General features: G+C 39.1%; 1 protein-coding gene across 1 annotated transcript in view; it reads right to left on the reverse strand.

Annotated features, from left to right (window-relative positions):
• The window catches only part of ptprub (protein tyrosine phosphatase receptor type Ub), a 246951-nt gene that overhangs the window by 9652 nt on the left and 221891 nt on the right, over positions 1–15408 (reverse strand). Inside the window, exons 25-32 of the mRNA XM_084385145.1 lie at positions 14769–14805; positions 12876–12973; positions 10847–10963; positions 7881–8035; positions 6841–6976; positions 5670–5819; positions 2524–2838; positions 5–130 (exon numbers count right to left, since the gene is read on the reverse strand). Of these exons, the coding sequence (XP_084241271.1) occupies positions 5–130; positions 2524–2838; positions 5670–5819; positions 6841–6976; positions 7881–8035; positions 10847–10963; positions 12876–12973; positions 14769–14805 (1134 nt within the window). The remainder of the gene's footprint in view (positions 1–4; positions 131–2523; positions 2839–5669; positions 5820–6840; positions 6977–7880; positions 8036–10846; positions 10964–12875; positions 12974–14768; positions 14806–15408) is intronic.

Consider the following 15408-nt stretch of genomic DNA (forward strand, 5'->3'; position numbering starts at 1 on the left):
TCACTCTCGTCACATTTTTGACCCGGAAAAGGCGGGTGATGATGTCCTCATCTGCAGACATGGACAGAAACTCCACTTGCATAGGACCATACTGCTGAAGACCTGGTTCAGGCCAGTACTGCACACAAGGCTAGAGGGAGAAAGACAGGAGGAGGAAGAGAGAGAATGGATGAATAAGTGTTTAGAAGCCATCATTTGACATTACAAGTTCTTGATTATTTCTAGATGGATTTTTCAAAGTCAAGTTTCTTTCACAAAGGTGTTTGAAAACCATTCACGCTTTATGGATTCTTAAAATAAAAAGGAGAGAATAATAAGAAAGAAAAGAAAATGGGTTCTTCAGGGAAAGGGATTCTAGGGAGAAACCGGTACTAGAGGGAGCAGGAGAAGTGGTTCTGAAGTTCTAGATGGAATGTCGTTTTAGAAGAAAAAGAGTTGTGGATAGAGAGGTGCCAGACAGAAATTGTGTTTTAGGATGAAAAGTGTTTTTTAGAAGGAGTGCGGTTGAGGAAGAAAAGGGTTCTGAAGGTTAAGAGGTTTATGCAAAAGTGGGATTCTGAAAGAATCAAGTAGTGAAAAGGAAGGATCAGTATAAGGACAGAATATTTAACAGTATATCTGTTGAACTTATTATGATCATGCAAGACAGTCAGAGGCCAACCCCCAAAATAAAAACTGATTTGGATCTAAAGCCCAAAAGATTGTGCTACCAACACTATATTTGCATTGTTTAAGGGTAGGTTTAGGGAAGGAGAATATGATGCTGGTAGCATAATCTGATATGTAGCATTTTTTCTTGTCCCACCCACATACAATGGTTCCGACGCCCATGGGATTATGACTGTAGTATGTGTACAGTCGAACGCGTAGCCTTTCAAATTATTCTCCATTTAATAAAGTGCACGAACACAGGAAGTCGACACATGCACGCTAGAAAGTTTAATCTTTGGTCCAGTGTCTGTACAATTTTTCTCCGGAAGTTATGACCCATAAAAATGTCTTCGTGCTCTTCAAACTACAGTTGCGGCTATCTCATAATCCCCTCACACAAGCGCTTGTCAATGCAGGCGTTTGTTCTTGTTGCAGTCTCTGGTATTTTGTTCTTGTTCGATCTCTTTAGTTTCATTTTCTATTGTGAAACAACGGGCCGGGTCAGTGGAACGGGCCGTCTTGCAGAACAACTGATTAGTGCAGAACAAATTCAATGAGCATGTGAGACCTGCACATACTATTCTGGTGACGAAATTTGCATCACACAGATGTATGCGGAACCTTGCGTATACATAAAAACCAAGTGGCAACCTTCCGGTCTCTCACTTGAATCCAACACAGAAATGACTTAAACTGCAATTCATCGACTGGCCACTAGAGACAGGCACCAAAAGAGAGTCAATCCCATATACCCCCCATGTTAATATGCACAACTTTACAGCAGAAAAAAATATGTTTACAGCCTGGTTCAAAGTGGTTTTGGTCTATAGCTAATTTTGCACTTCATGACAACTGTGAGGGGGGTGAATTTTTTTAATAACTCATCCGTTTCAATTTTATTAAGCCTTAAAGTTCTTCATAATTAAGGCCGTAGCCACATGAGTGACAGGTGGATTTCCACTGATGTCACTACCAGCCGTTCGTCTGCTGTCTGTTAGCCATCACATCACCTCAGCTATTCCCGCCTCTTTGCCCATTTTCGGTTATCTGGGAGTGACCGCTTCCAAGATGGCGTTGACAGGCTACGCACACTTTGGGCTTCAAAAATGCTCTTCACACATTTCAAAAATGCTCTTCAAAAGCCTACGGGTGACGTCATGGACACAACGTCCATATATTTTTACAGTTTATGGTAAAAATCTAAGTATACTTTGGGCTTAACAATGTGATATATGAAATCATTCCATTTTTATCATTCAAATCTCATCAATATTTTGACTCCACTGTATTTGGAATATATTGCAGCCTTAGAAATCAGCATCTAAACATATGAAACTCTGTAGCCTTGCTAAATTGAACTGAGCTGAACTTAAACGGGCAGAGACAGTGAGAACAGACAAGAAAGAGGAAGAACATTAATGTCAGCGAGGCAAGTGAGGTGATGAATATTAACACTTATGGACTGCAGAGAGCAATCATGCGAATGAAGAAGAGGGAGAGACGTTAATCCACCACAGAGAGAAAAACGAACAGATCGACTGCGAGAGTGACACTGAGTAACTGCCGGCATGTTAGCGCACGTCAGGGTTTTCAGAGAGTCGTGATCAAGAAGAGCACCGGAACGCCACTCCGCAAACTCAAAGGAAAGCTGTATGTAAATGAGACTTGACTATAGGCTTATGAATATATAACACTTCACAGGGAGATTAAGAGAAGCTGGGGACAAAACAGCTTAAACAACTTCAAAGGACATGCGATGATGCGAATGCAAAAAGGCAACCGATAAAGATGTATTTTGAAGAAAAAAAAAACCAAAGTCCTCTTGGGGGCTGTAGTGGAAGTTCTGGTGGCTGTGTGGATGCTTTGGCTTACCCAGGCAGAGTTAGATTGGTTCAGCTGATTCAGCATGACTACAGAGGTGCAGCCGTAGTCAAACACCAGCCTCCAGAAGTCAGAGGTCGTGCCGGGCAGCGGGTGGGGGGTGACAATTAAAGCAGCCGGCCGGTGGAAACTATCCATCAGGGCTGCGTTAATGTAGTTGTTACTCTCGCCCTCGGTGGTCACCAGAAAGGCGAGGGCCCTGTCAGGAGGGAGAACGTCCATGCTGCGGTTCTTCTCGCGGTTTCGTGGTAACAAAGCGATGCTGCACTCCTCAACGTCCAGATGAGGTGTCACAGAGTTTAGCGTCTGAGGGAAAAAGAAATTAAATGATGTTGACGACGAATTAAGCTTTGCAGTGTTTGTGGTCAATGGGTTTATTATCGTGATGATGCATCCATATGACATCAAAAAGTTACAGAAGTTTAGATTGAGACATTTTAAATCAGTGTTGTTATTGTTAACTAAAACTATTAAAAGTTGAAATAAAGCTACATAAAATAAAACAAATATTAGATGAAAAACTTCGAAAAACTTAACGAAAACTAGAAATTTTGGTCTTGGCAACGAATTGAAATAAAATAAGTTGAAGTTTTACTAAAAAGACAAAAAATGAATTAAATAGAAATAGTAAATCTTTTTATAAAAATGACACAATCACATAACAAAATTACTAAACCTATATAAATAATACTAAAATAACTGTTCCAAATGCTCTTTTTGGACTGGGGAAGACATTTAGAGTTCTGGAAATACAAAATTTGATTCTTCATGATATAATAGGAGAAAAGAAAAACAGAAAATTTAAAAGAAAGCACAAAAAACTATGGAAGCAAGCTTTTTAGTAAGTAAATAAATAATGTGATCACAAGTCACAATGAGAGATATAAATTGACAATTACAAGAAATAGTTACATTGTGAAAAATACAGTCACAACTGGGAGAAGTTGAGCTGCATTTCTTTTGATAAAGTAGCATTTTTTTTACATATAAATTGCCAATTATTTTATTTTTTTCACAATTATTCTTCTTTTCACACAAAGTAGGCACATTCTTGTGAAAACAAAAAAGCAGAAGGAAGGAAGGAAGAAAGAAAGAAAGAAAGAAAGAAAGAAAGAAAGAAAGAAAGAAAGAAAGAAAGAAAGAAAGAAAGAAAGAAAGAAAGAAAGAAAGAAAGAAAGAAAGAAAGAAAGAAAGAAAGAAAGAAAGAGAAAGAAAGTTGAGGGAAAGTTGAGAGAAAACTAGAGTGATTCCTGCTGGCACATTGGTGATTATGAAGATTTCCATTATGCACTAATAGTATTGTGCATCTGGTAACCGCAGATGTGCCTTCAACTCCAACAACAGCTTTTGGATCTAGCTTTAAAACGCATTACATATGACTCCCCACACTGTTACTGCTATTACCAAACAAAATCGCAAAATCAGGCCAACCTCATAGTACATAATAAACACAGTTTCTATGAGCTCATTAAAGTCGGGAAAAAAATGGTGCTATTCAAACAGACACACGCACTGTTCTCCCTGTGCAAACCAAAGGGTAAAGAGATTTGCTGTTCTCTTCTAGAGCCAAGGAACATATAGCCATAATTCACGAGAAAAGATATAGTTGTGAAATAGATGTACAAATCCCATTATAATATCCTCCATCAACACCTAAGAGTTACAGCAAAATCTACACCCTTTAATCCAAATCTGCATTTCTGTACAGCCTTTTTTGAAAGCCTCAGCAAGAAATCGCTTACAATGAATGCATTACAATTTACCTGGAACGTAAAGTCAGAAAAATGCAATGTAGAGATAAGTGCAGGAAAGCAAGGATAGTTCAGCCTGCCTCCCTCTGAATCAATAAAAGTATTCTCAGCAACACATTTGGAATGGTATATTAAATAACCTTCACCGGCCTTTCACTACCTGAGGATCTGTTGCAAAGTGAAACACAACTTAATACTGCTCCCAATGGAAGAGGAATGCAAGGTATTTCTTCTATTATGATATGTTTTGCACCACGATCTTTGTTATTTATGTTTGGCAGTCTAGTAAAACAATTATTGATTAAACCTCTGTAATCATTAGCCTCCTTACTGAAGAACCTTCACATTAGATGCCAGCATTTACAAATTCAAAATTCAGAGAAGTTTTGAAAGTGTTTCCAACATTCTGTCATTTATTACTGCTCTGTTTTCTCTAAATCATTGTTACACTGTGTGCGTGTGGGTGTACATGCGCTACAGAATGTCGCCGCAGTCTGAGTTCCACAATCTGGCTTTTGTTTTATAGTTGAAACGTTTATTTAAATATCCTTTGAATGTCTAGCCACACTCAAATACATTTATTCAACAGTATTGATCATTAATCAATGTGGCAGCGCATTTCACACTTTGTGTAGCTCAGCGTCTTGTTTGACTGCTGCTTTCAAACTTGCTTTGCTCCACTGAGCAAATTTACATTTACAGAACTTCATAGGAAGTTATATACTTATAGAGAAATTAGAAAGATGCCATTTCCCTTTTTTCAATTTATGGTGTTAATAATAGTAACTTTCAGAGCTCAAACTTCCTGCCCTGTTCAGGTCATTTATTGAAACTAATCTACAAAAAAACAAAAGGCCCCCAAAAGCATCATACTTATGCTTAGTCACTTGAAATATAACTTAAGCATTATATGGGAAAAAATGCCATCAAAACTTTTCTGAAGACAGTTCCCTTCAGAGATACATGCATATACACCCACACCCCCAATTCAATATATATTTTTTTTAAACCAAATTTTCAAGCATCACAAACAGTGCCTGTGTCTGGTACAGTATTTTCCTCCATAATATTTCCACACAAATGACATTTTTGGAAATGATTGATCAATGCTGGCCAGAGATTGGCCAAAATAAAACAAACAAACAAACAATATTGCGTGTTTAGAGCAAAAACCGGTCGGTTCTGATTGATGGTTCCGGAGCATCTCTATCTGTCGTCACTGAATGTGAAACTGCTTTGCAATGTGACACAATCACAGCCAATCAGAAGATACATAAAGTTTTAAATGTACAGTCATGTGGGATTTTGCACCAATGAGATTTCACGATCATCACGTCGGGGAAAACTAGAAAACAATATGAATAGTAGAAGGAGAGAAACAAAGACCTGGAACTCCTCTCGAAGCTGTGAAGAGTTGCTCTGAGAATCCACCCGCAGCATCTCTTTGTAAGCCAGGGCGAACTCATTCACAGGGATGGCCGTCTCCCCACACAAGCACGCCTCCAGGATGGCATCATGAATGAATATGTACTGCTCCTGTAGAGAGAGAGACCAAAGACATAGCTACATACTTTCTGTGGTAGACTAAATTTTGATTCAGACGGGACTGAAAGTGATGATGTCCGAGTGGGTGAGCCATTCCCTCTGTAATTACTCCATCCAGTTTGACGCATTCATGTGGATTTGCTGTTGTGTGCATGACTGGCAAGACATCAATGGATTAACGTGCATATAATCAGCCAGTCGCAGTGACATGGAGGCACTGCTTCCTGTGGTTTTTCACCTTTATTTTCCAAATGAGCTCAAGCGAAGCCTCCCTCTGAAGCATTATCCACTGGTGTTGCTGTTGGACAGTAAACTTTCAAAAAACCAATTTAATCTAATATTTGATACTATTTGCTTTGTTTCGGTTTTGTTCTGTCGATTATTTTATCATCTGAAGTTTTGCAGGAGGCCTTCACTGCCACCCTCGTCTCCTCTGAGAAAACGCCCTTGATAAATGAAGTGAGAAAAGATCAGAACAGGAACAAGGAGAATAGAAAAGAGAGGACTAGAGGAGAAAGAATGCATGAAAGATAAAGGACAATACAGGGTAAATAGATGCCAGTAGCAGAATTTGTTTAACCTCCGTGTTTGAACGCAAACTAAATTTGTGGCATGTTTCAAAGTGGGACTGCGAGTGTATACACCACTCTACATAAACAAACACTTGCGGATGGATTTAATTAAAGCATCTGGTAAATAATTACTAATGTTTTAAACAGTCAAATGACTGTGGGATTTACATAATAAAGTTTGGATATGTAAATTTCGGAACATCTAAGCAAATGCACATGCCTCCACACAGAGGACAGATGCAAGAGAGATGATTTTTTTTTTTTTTGTATTTCCCACCTATCCATACACAATTTTCATAACATTCCAAAGCTAAACATTCTGAATATTCATAGCAACACCCACAAAGCTTTTGACTATGCAAATACAAGAGATGTCATTTGCTAAGTCTCCTCCATGTCTGGGTACAGAGAGTTATGGGTAAACATGTGAGCATCTGCACCTCTGTCTGGATCATGTTGATTCGACGAGAGCAGAGGGTCTTCACGCAGTTGTAGATGTCCACCACTCCTTCACACTCTGCCATGTCCAGCATCACGTCCAGCACGATATAGCAGCCGGTCCTGCCCGCCCCCACACTGAAGAGGAAGAACAAAAGACGGATAGTCCGATTTTTGTCAAAAATGATGACGTGGGACAGTGTTTTTTTCTTTGACTGGACAACCAAAAATCAAGCTGGTGAAGTTGAGGCAGTCCTGTTCGACATGGCAGGATGTCAACGTCAAAGTCCAAGGTAACAACAGATGACAGTAAACACTAACAAAAAAGTACCAAAAAATATTAAACCAGATGTTTAAACATGTCAATGTCATGTTTTTTTTTTTATCCTGTAACATGATATTACCATGGCGTTCTTTGAGGTTCATTGGAGTATTTGAAAGAAAGACAGCACAAGCACACTTTAAGTAAAACATCTCACCAAAAAAAAAGAAAAGTAAGAAGTTAGTAAGAAGTAAAGTTTGGGGTCAGTAAGATTATTATTTAAATTAATTAGTACTTTTATTAAGAAAATACACAAAATGTTGATCAAAAGTCAGTAAAGACATATATCATGCTACAAAATCTTTCTATTTCAAATAAATGCTGCTCTTTTGAACTTCCTATTCAACAAATAATCCTGAAAAAAGGCAATTTCCACAAAAAGCCAGCACAACTATTTTCAACATTGATATTTATTGAGCGCCAAATCAGCATATTAGAATGATTTCTGAAGAATGAAGACGGGAGTAACGATGCTGAAAATTCACCTTTACCATCACAGGAATGAATTACATTTGAAAATGTATTAAAATAAAAAACAGTAGTTTTAAATTGTAATACTATTTCGCAATATTATTGCTTTTACTGTATTTTTGATCAAATAAATGCAGCCTTGGTGATGTTTTAAATGGCAGTGCATACAGTTCAAAATCAAGACATATTTAGACACTTTCTGGTTGTCAAACATTAGCAGTTAATGTGATGAAATAAGGAGCTCTATACCTGCAGTGGACCACCACAGGCCCTGCGTCGAGTGGCGTGGAGGTTTTGACACGGCGAATAAAGGCTAGAAGACCTGTGGCGTGGTATGGGACTCCGTGTTCAGGCCATGATGTAAAGTGAAACTGACACACTTCGTGTTTGGCGGAGTATCCCCTCTGAAAGACAAACATGCTCCACAATTGTATCTAATATCATATGTAATTCAATATCATTTTAGTTTTTGCCATTTGTAAGCAGCCTGAGCCCGAATTGCCCATATGAGCATCTTGACTCAATGTGTCAGGCCATGTGCGCTAACCACCATGCCACGGCTCCAACATACGCTTGTATGGTTTCTAGCTTTATGTCAGCAGCCATATCACCCTGTAGCCCAAGACTGGTTGCCCACTGAAGCTAAGCAGGGCTGAGCCTGGTTAGTACCTGGATGGGAGACCTCCTGGGAAAAGTAGGTTGCTGCTGGAAGAGGTGTTAGTGAGGCCAGCAGGGGGTGCTCACCCTGTGGTCTGTGTGGGTCCTAATGCCCCAGTATAGTGACGGGGACACTATACTGCCAAAAGAGCACCGTCCTTCGGATGAGACGTTAAACCGAGGTCCTGACTCTCTGTGGTCATTAAAAATCCCAGGATGTCCTTCGAAAAAGAGTAGGGGTGTAACCCCGGCATCCTGGCCAAATTTGCCCCTTGGCCTCTGTCCATCATGGCGTCCTAATCATCCCCATACACTGATTGGCTTCATCACTGTCTCCTCTCCACCAGTAATCTGGTGTGTGGTGGGCGTTCTGGCGCAATATGGCTGCCGTCGCATCATCCAAGTGGATGCTGCACATTGGTGGTGGTTGAGGAGATTCCCCCCTTCCATATGTAAAGCGCTTTGAGGTCTCAGAAAAAGCGCTATATAAATGTAACGAATTATTATGTTACGAGTAGTGGAGATCACGATCAGGCACCTTTTAATTTTATGGCTCAAAAATCTGAGGGGACTCACTTCTAGAGTTTGTATACCTCATGGCTCAAAGATAGGATCCTGTGAGATGCGGATGCTGAGGTACTGTCTTGGAATAAGTCTAGAGGAACACCAAACTAATGAAGAGATAAGGAAGCAAGCAAAAGTAACGCCAATACAAGATCTGATGAGGAAAAGAAGGCTACAGTGGTTTGGACACGTGTGCCGGAGAGACGAAGAGGCTGACATAAGGAGAGCCGTGGAGACGAAAGGAGGAAAGAGAAAGAGGGGAAGACCAAAGCACTGCTGGAAAGACACCATAAAGACAGACATGGAGTGGTGTGGCTTAGAGAAGGAAGATCCAGACGACCGTGACAGATGGAGGTGTCTGGTTGAGATGAAGATCAGGCAGAAACTCGCTACCCGGAGGAGAGAAGCGGCGAAAGGCGACAAATTTGACAAATCATGGCTCAAAAACACCTAAGAGAAACCCAGATGAATTAGCAAAAGCCACAGTAAAATAAACACACAGCTCTGTGGTTCCACTCAGGGGAGGTTCGCATGTCTACGACACTTCCTATTACTGCATCCCAGTTGCTCGTCTGTTTGGATACACGCAAGGAGAGCTCCACCCAAAGGCCTGTCTGATGGTTATGTGGAGCTTTCCCCACCATTCGACAAACACACAGAAGCCCATTGTTCCACCCACAGCCCGTGTTTGATTGACAGGGCCGAGGCAAGCACAAAACTCACATCTAAGGCTGGTGACGGAATTGCGCCTCCACAGGGCAGCAAAGAGGATGATAAGAGAAGACAGGGAGGTGAGGTGGAAGAGGTTAAATTCAGCTAATTTCAGTAAACGCACCCACATTTAGCCCATTGTATCACAGAGAGAGAGCGCGATAATGAGAGAGAGAGAAAGAGATGCTTTAGTTAATGTGCCTGCCATAAAAGCGTTCTGAGATGAGGCAGCTCTAATCCTCGAACAGACAGCTCGTGGGTCTCTGCTGGGTATCAGGCGCTTCTCTCCATTTCATTTAAAGGGCTGTCACTCCAAATTCTCCCTTAACACACACACAAAAAGAGTACACACACACACAATTCGCGTTCTACCCTAATCCTAGCAAAGAGCCAATGTATATCAGCATAGCAACACATATTATTAGAATGGCCAGGAATACTTGATTCTGATTAGTCAATAATGGCATTCTTAAGGCCCGCTCCCACCCAAGGATGATAACTATAACGATAATTATATTAGCATCCACACCAATGGACGATATTGTTATGTTTATCATAAGTGCACTGCAGTTTTCTCATCTGCCACTTTAAATGCTCGAGCTCTTTAAAGCAGGATGGATTCTGATTGGCTGTCAATGTTTTTATCGTTCACCAGCTGTAAAAAGTTGTTTTGAATGGGATTCTAATGATTTAATTCCTCTGTGCCTGTGTGCCATTATCATTATAGTCGTGGTATGGATGCTGCTATTCTTATAAACTTGAATGATTTTTAGAATGATAGTTATCGTCCTTGGTGTGAACAGGCCTTTAGGTCAATTTTTTTTTTAAATGTTGCTAAACTGTATAGATGATAAAAAAAAAAGTTTTCTGACAATTTCATGTCTCTCATATCATAAGGCTCTTTCTTTTCATATAACAAAGTTATTTTAAAATCAATAATTCATGTGCATTTATTTATTTATTTGGTGTGCATGTGAGAGTGTAATAAGCAGGGTAATGTGGAGTAACGTGATACGAGATATGCAATGCGAGACCTGATCACCCTGTCTGTTTTCATTTTGCGAAAACGGCCTGCTGACTGTACATTAATCAGTGCATAGCAGATCGCATCATATCAAATGGCGAAGCAAATCACACAAGCTTCTCTGAGAAATGAGAGCATGTTGGAGCCGTGGCTTAGAGGCTCTGACACACTGAGCTGCGGCGCTCATGCGGGAGATGCAACCCTTCTTTTCCACATCATTTCCTGTCCTGTCTCTTGAGGAAAAGAAATGGTCTCGTACCCGCTCCAGGGCAAAAGTTCGCACTGTATACTCCGCCAGAGTTTCCGTCTTCAGCAGCGTGATCTTTATGTCACCGTACATCTCTGACTCATCTGGCCAATACTTACAGCATTTCACCTGAAAGACAAACCAACAAACTCAGGTTAGAAAACACTATGAAGCAGTTTCATTATTCTTCCTTGTAGGAGTATGAAAGTGTTTAAGACAGATTTTTTAACAGCTTAGCGGAATAAAACTTCACTAGCAATAACGGTATTAAAGTCAGAAAATTTGATTCATTTTCATGTATCAGTTCAAACTGTCCTAAATCCTGACCAAAAATGTTCAAAATATCAGCTATGTTAAAATGTTTGAATACAAATATATGAAGGAAAATAATCAAATTTAAATATCTGAATTAATTTAATGAAATACTACATAGAAAACAAACCTTGATTCTTTTTTAAAAATTTGATTTGTAATGTTTTACTTCTTGCATATACTTTAACAATTTGAATACACTTGGCAAAAATAGATGTTTGGTAAAATTATTAACAATTATAATTAAATGATTAACAATCTGATTTACCTTAAGACATTTAAGAGAAAATACATATATAGATATGCATATTGAATATTTTCAACAGGATAAAAAAATAAATAATCTTCTGTCAGTTAAAGAGTCTCTCCTTGTGTAATGTAAAATGGGTTATTTCTGCATGCTTATTATGCTTATCATCGTTACACAAACTGTTAAGATTTGCAGTCAGACCTAAGCCATCTTCTATTTATCCCTGCTGTTCACAGCTTTTATCATAACGTGGGAAAGTGTATTCTTCATAATAGAGCCCCGATTTCATAAGAGGGCAGGGTCGGGCCGTTAAGAGGACTGTTGTCAGCAGACGCTGTTTCCGAAGCACTGAAGGGGCGATGCAGGTGTGGAGAGGAAAATGAAAGAGGAAATTATGTCGGAGGATGAAATAGAGGTGGTTTAAAAAAGCTGGAACGTGTGGGCCACAAAGCAAGGGAGCAGAACGCATTACATGAGAGTGGGAATTATGATTGAACGAAAGATACTTCAAATCTTATTTTAAGTTGACAACAATACAGACATATGTATTTGACAAAAGCATGTGATAATGACAGTGTACCGTGGTGATACCATGGTACAGTGAAGGTATCATATGATAATATCACTGTACTTTGATATATACCGTATTGCCTCCACTAACAAAAAGTATCATGACATACCTTGGATTTTTGGACCTGTATAATTATTTTCAGATATTAAAATACTACACCATTTTGTCTAAACACTGAAAAGTTAAATCAATAAATGTAAATGCTAAGTGAACAGGCATCACCGCATTATAATATGCTGTAAGAAAATGGATTTCCATTATTAGGTTTGAGATTATATTCAACTTATTAAATTATTAGGTTTACATTAAGTGAGTGTTAGATGAAGTGCATGTTCTAAATGTAAAAATAGTGAAAATAAGCATGCACATTGGAATATCCAAAATCAACCATTTCAATAAATACATAAAAAAACCTCAGAAACCAACTGATATGTGTACCTATATAGTACAGATATATGCATATTCTCTACATGACACTGCAAATTTTACAGAACATGAATATGGTAATCATTCAATACCATAGTATATATTATAGCAATATGGTAATATCATAACTGAACCATGCATAGATGATTATCATATTCATATAGCATGGTATTTACATGATACTCCAAGGTACTCCAAATGTCCAAAAAAAACTATATTTCTATGGTACAGTGTTAAATGGTAATTCTTGTGCATACAGTAATAATCAAATATAAAACATAATATTTCCAAACATAGTCCACTGATGGCTGATGAATGGGAAAATCAATTTACATATGTTCAAGCACACATAAAAGTCACAGACTCACAAATACACAAACATTTCAAAGTGATGGTCGAATGAAATGTGTAGGGTTGTTGTGAACAGGGAGTGTCTTTAGTTCATGGGTTAGTGTGCAGATGAGGAAGGATCTAGAACATACCCTGCCCACCTCCACTAGCTTGGTGATCATGACGATACTAAAGCAGTTCTCTTGCCAAACCATCCTCCAAAAATCATACACTGTCTCCTGCTTGGGCCCTGCAAACAAACACACATACACACACACACATTAAATAAAATGGCAGCCAATGCTCCAGACAGCGGGTTTCATTTACCAAGTGTCATTGCATGTTATAAGGCAGTTCAGTAATCCAGAGCCTCACAGAGAGTAATTCAATAGCAGGCATTTCTGGCGAATAGAACCGTTTTGAACCCCAGCAGGAAGTGGCTCTCTGATAGCAAAAGCTAATTTCTATCATCAATTGAGTCTGCCTCGAAATTCAATAAGGGGGAAAGACAGACAAACCACAAACATGTATAATGATTTATTTATGGGAGATCTGAAACGATGAGAGAAGAGGGTGACCTTGTTTTAATAGAGCTGAGAAAGGAATAGTTTTTTTTTCTGCCACGGTGGGGGACTTTCCATTGACTTCTATTGTTTTTAAACTGAGCTACAGAAAGTTTTTTGCATGTTGAGATTTTAAAGTGCTTCTATTCGAATATTACCTTTCAAATTATCGCCTCCTAAAGAAATAATTGATTCTGAACTGCCGAAAAGAGTTGTCAACAATTCCAGCCTCACTTCTGTAAAATATCTACGTCGGTTTGTAACAAATTTGCATAATACCAGCCTATGGTCTTCATTGGCTGCTTGTGAACAACGTCTACTTGATACTTTAACCCGCCCTCAAACATTTTAGTGTTGTCGACATGTCGAGAAGAAGCGGTTTTCTGCGCTGCAAATCCACTTGGCATGCACTGAGAGTGAGGAATCAGGCTGGAATTGATGCGGTAAAACTTACGCCATTATTACTGTTTGTATCACTGTGTATACAAGCACTGAGGAAGCTGAAATTCAGATATGGTAATGGCCGTTTCATTTCCAACATGCATTGTAAGCGGTAGACCAATTGCAACAGACTGGGCTAACTGACCAATCAAAGCAGAGGAAGCTCTTGGAAAGGTTAGAGAGACTTAATCCTTTACAGAGCCATTTCAGGCACTGTGAGAAAAGAGGTGATGCTGCAAAGTATATTATGAGAAAATGAAAGTGTTTTTATTTTATTTTTATTTTTTACCTTGGATGCACGCAAACTGTAGGAGACAAAATTATAAATGTTTAAAATAGCATAATAGGGGCACTTTAAGTATTACATTATTATGTTCATGAAGCCCAATTTCCTAGTAGGGACTGTTAGCTGAAGCCCAAATTAGGTGATTTCATCTTTTACTATCTTTGTATGGACATTTGGTTACCACAGTATAAGCAAACTACTTTTTTTTTGTTTAAAATATAAATATAATAAATAGAGAGATTTGTGTGGTTAAAGCAAGAGAAAAAATTGCCATAAGGTAACAATAAATAACTAAAAAAGCATTTTATCCAGATGTTTAAATATTATTATTCAAGAACAAGACCAAACTATTTTACGAAAATGATTGCAGTGAACACAATCTGAGGCTCCTCTCCACCCAAGGTCCTATAGTCATTGTGCTGGTGGTTTTGATGGGGATTTTGGGTAAGAAGACAGCAGGTGGTAATCCCAATTTTGCTGCAGCATCTCGATTCACACACCTCTATAATTTCCTGGATCAGAACTCATTAGATTCCATCTGGAAAGATCTCTGTGTTCTCAAGGTGTCAGTCTCACACACACACACACACACAAACCCAAAGGCTCAGACTGAAGAGAGAAAAGAGGCTCTCCCTCTTGGGAATGAGCACTGCCAGACAGAACTAAATCAACACACACACACACACACACAAACACAAACACAAACACACACACATCCATCTATTCACAAGTCCTGTCCAGACAAAGATACTCACCCTGAGTGGCGATGAAGTGGTTGGATCGATGGTAACCCTAAAAGAAAGAGAGAGAGATGACGTGCTGTGTAAGCCATTTTTGTCCTAGAAACATCACTTGTGTGAATCTCACTCCTCTTAGAGAACAAATATTCCTCAGAGGTCCAGGGTCTTTAGTTCTAGCTGTCCAGTTCAAAAGTCTCTCAAAATCAACCGTGATTGATTTACTCTGTTAGCAGAACTGTTTGTTGAAAATGATCGCAACATGGCGACCTCCATGAGAAGATCTACTCCAGGGGTGTCCAATCCTGCTCATGGAGGTCCACTGTCCTGCAGAGTTTAGCTCCAACCCCAATTAAACACCCCTGAACCAGCTAATCAAGGTCTTACTAGGCATGCTAGAAACTTCCAGGCAGGAGTGTTGAGGCAAGTTGGAGCTAAACTCTGCAGGACAGTGGCCCTTCCAGGACCGAGTTTGGACACCCCTGATCTACTCTATGTAAAATAAATATTTTTAACGACTAATGACTGCAATCTTCATCTTATGTAGGTGTGCACGATTGTACATTAGGACTATCAATTGATTAAAAAACATTAATCTAGATTAATCAAATTTTTGTTTGGTTCCATTATGTGTTATAATGTAAAATGCATTAACAGG

The sequence above is a fragment of the Rutilus rutilus genome (genome assembly GCF_951802725.1).
Source record: "Rutilus rutilus genome assembly, chromosome: 17".
Lineage (NCBI taxonomy): Eukaryota > Metazoa > Chordata > Actinopteri > Cypriniformes > Leuciscidae > Rutilus > Rutilus rutilus.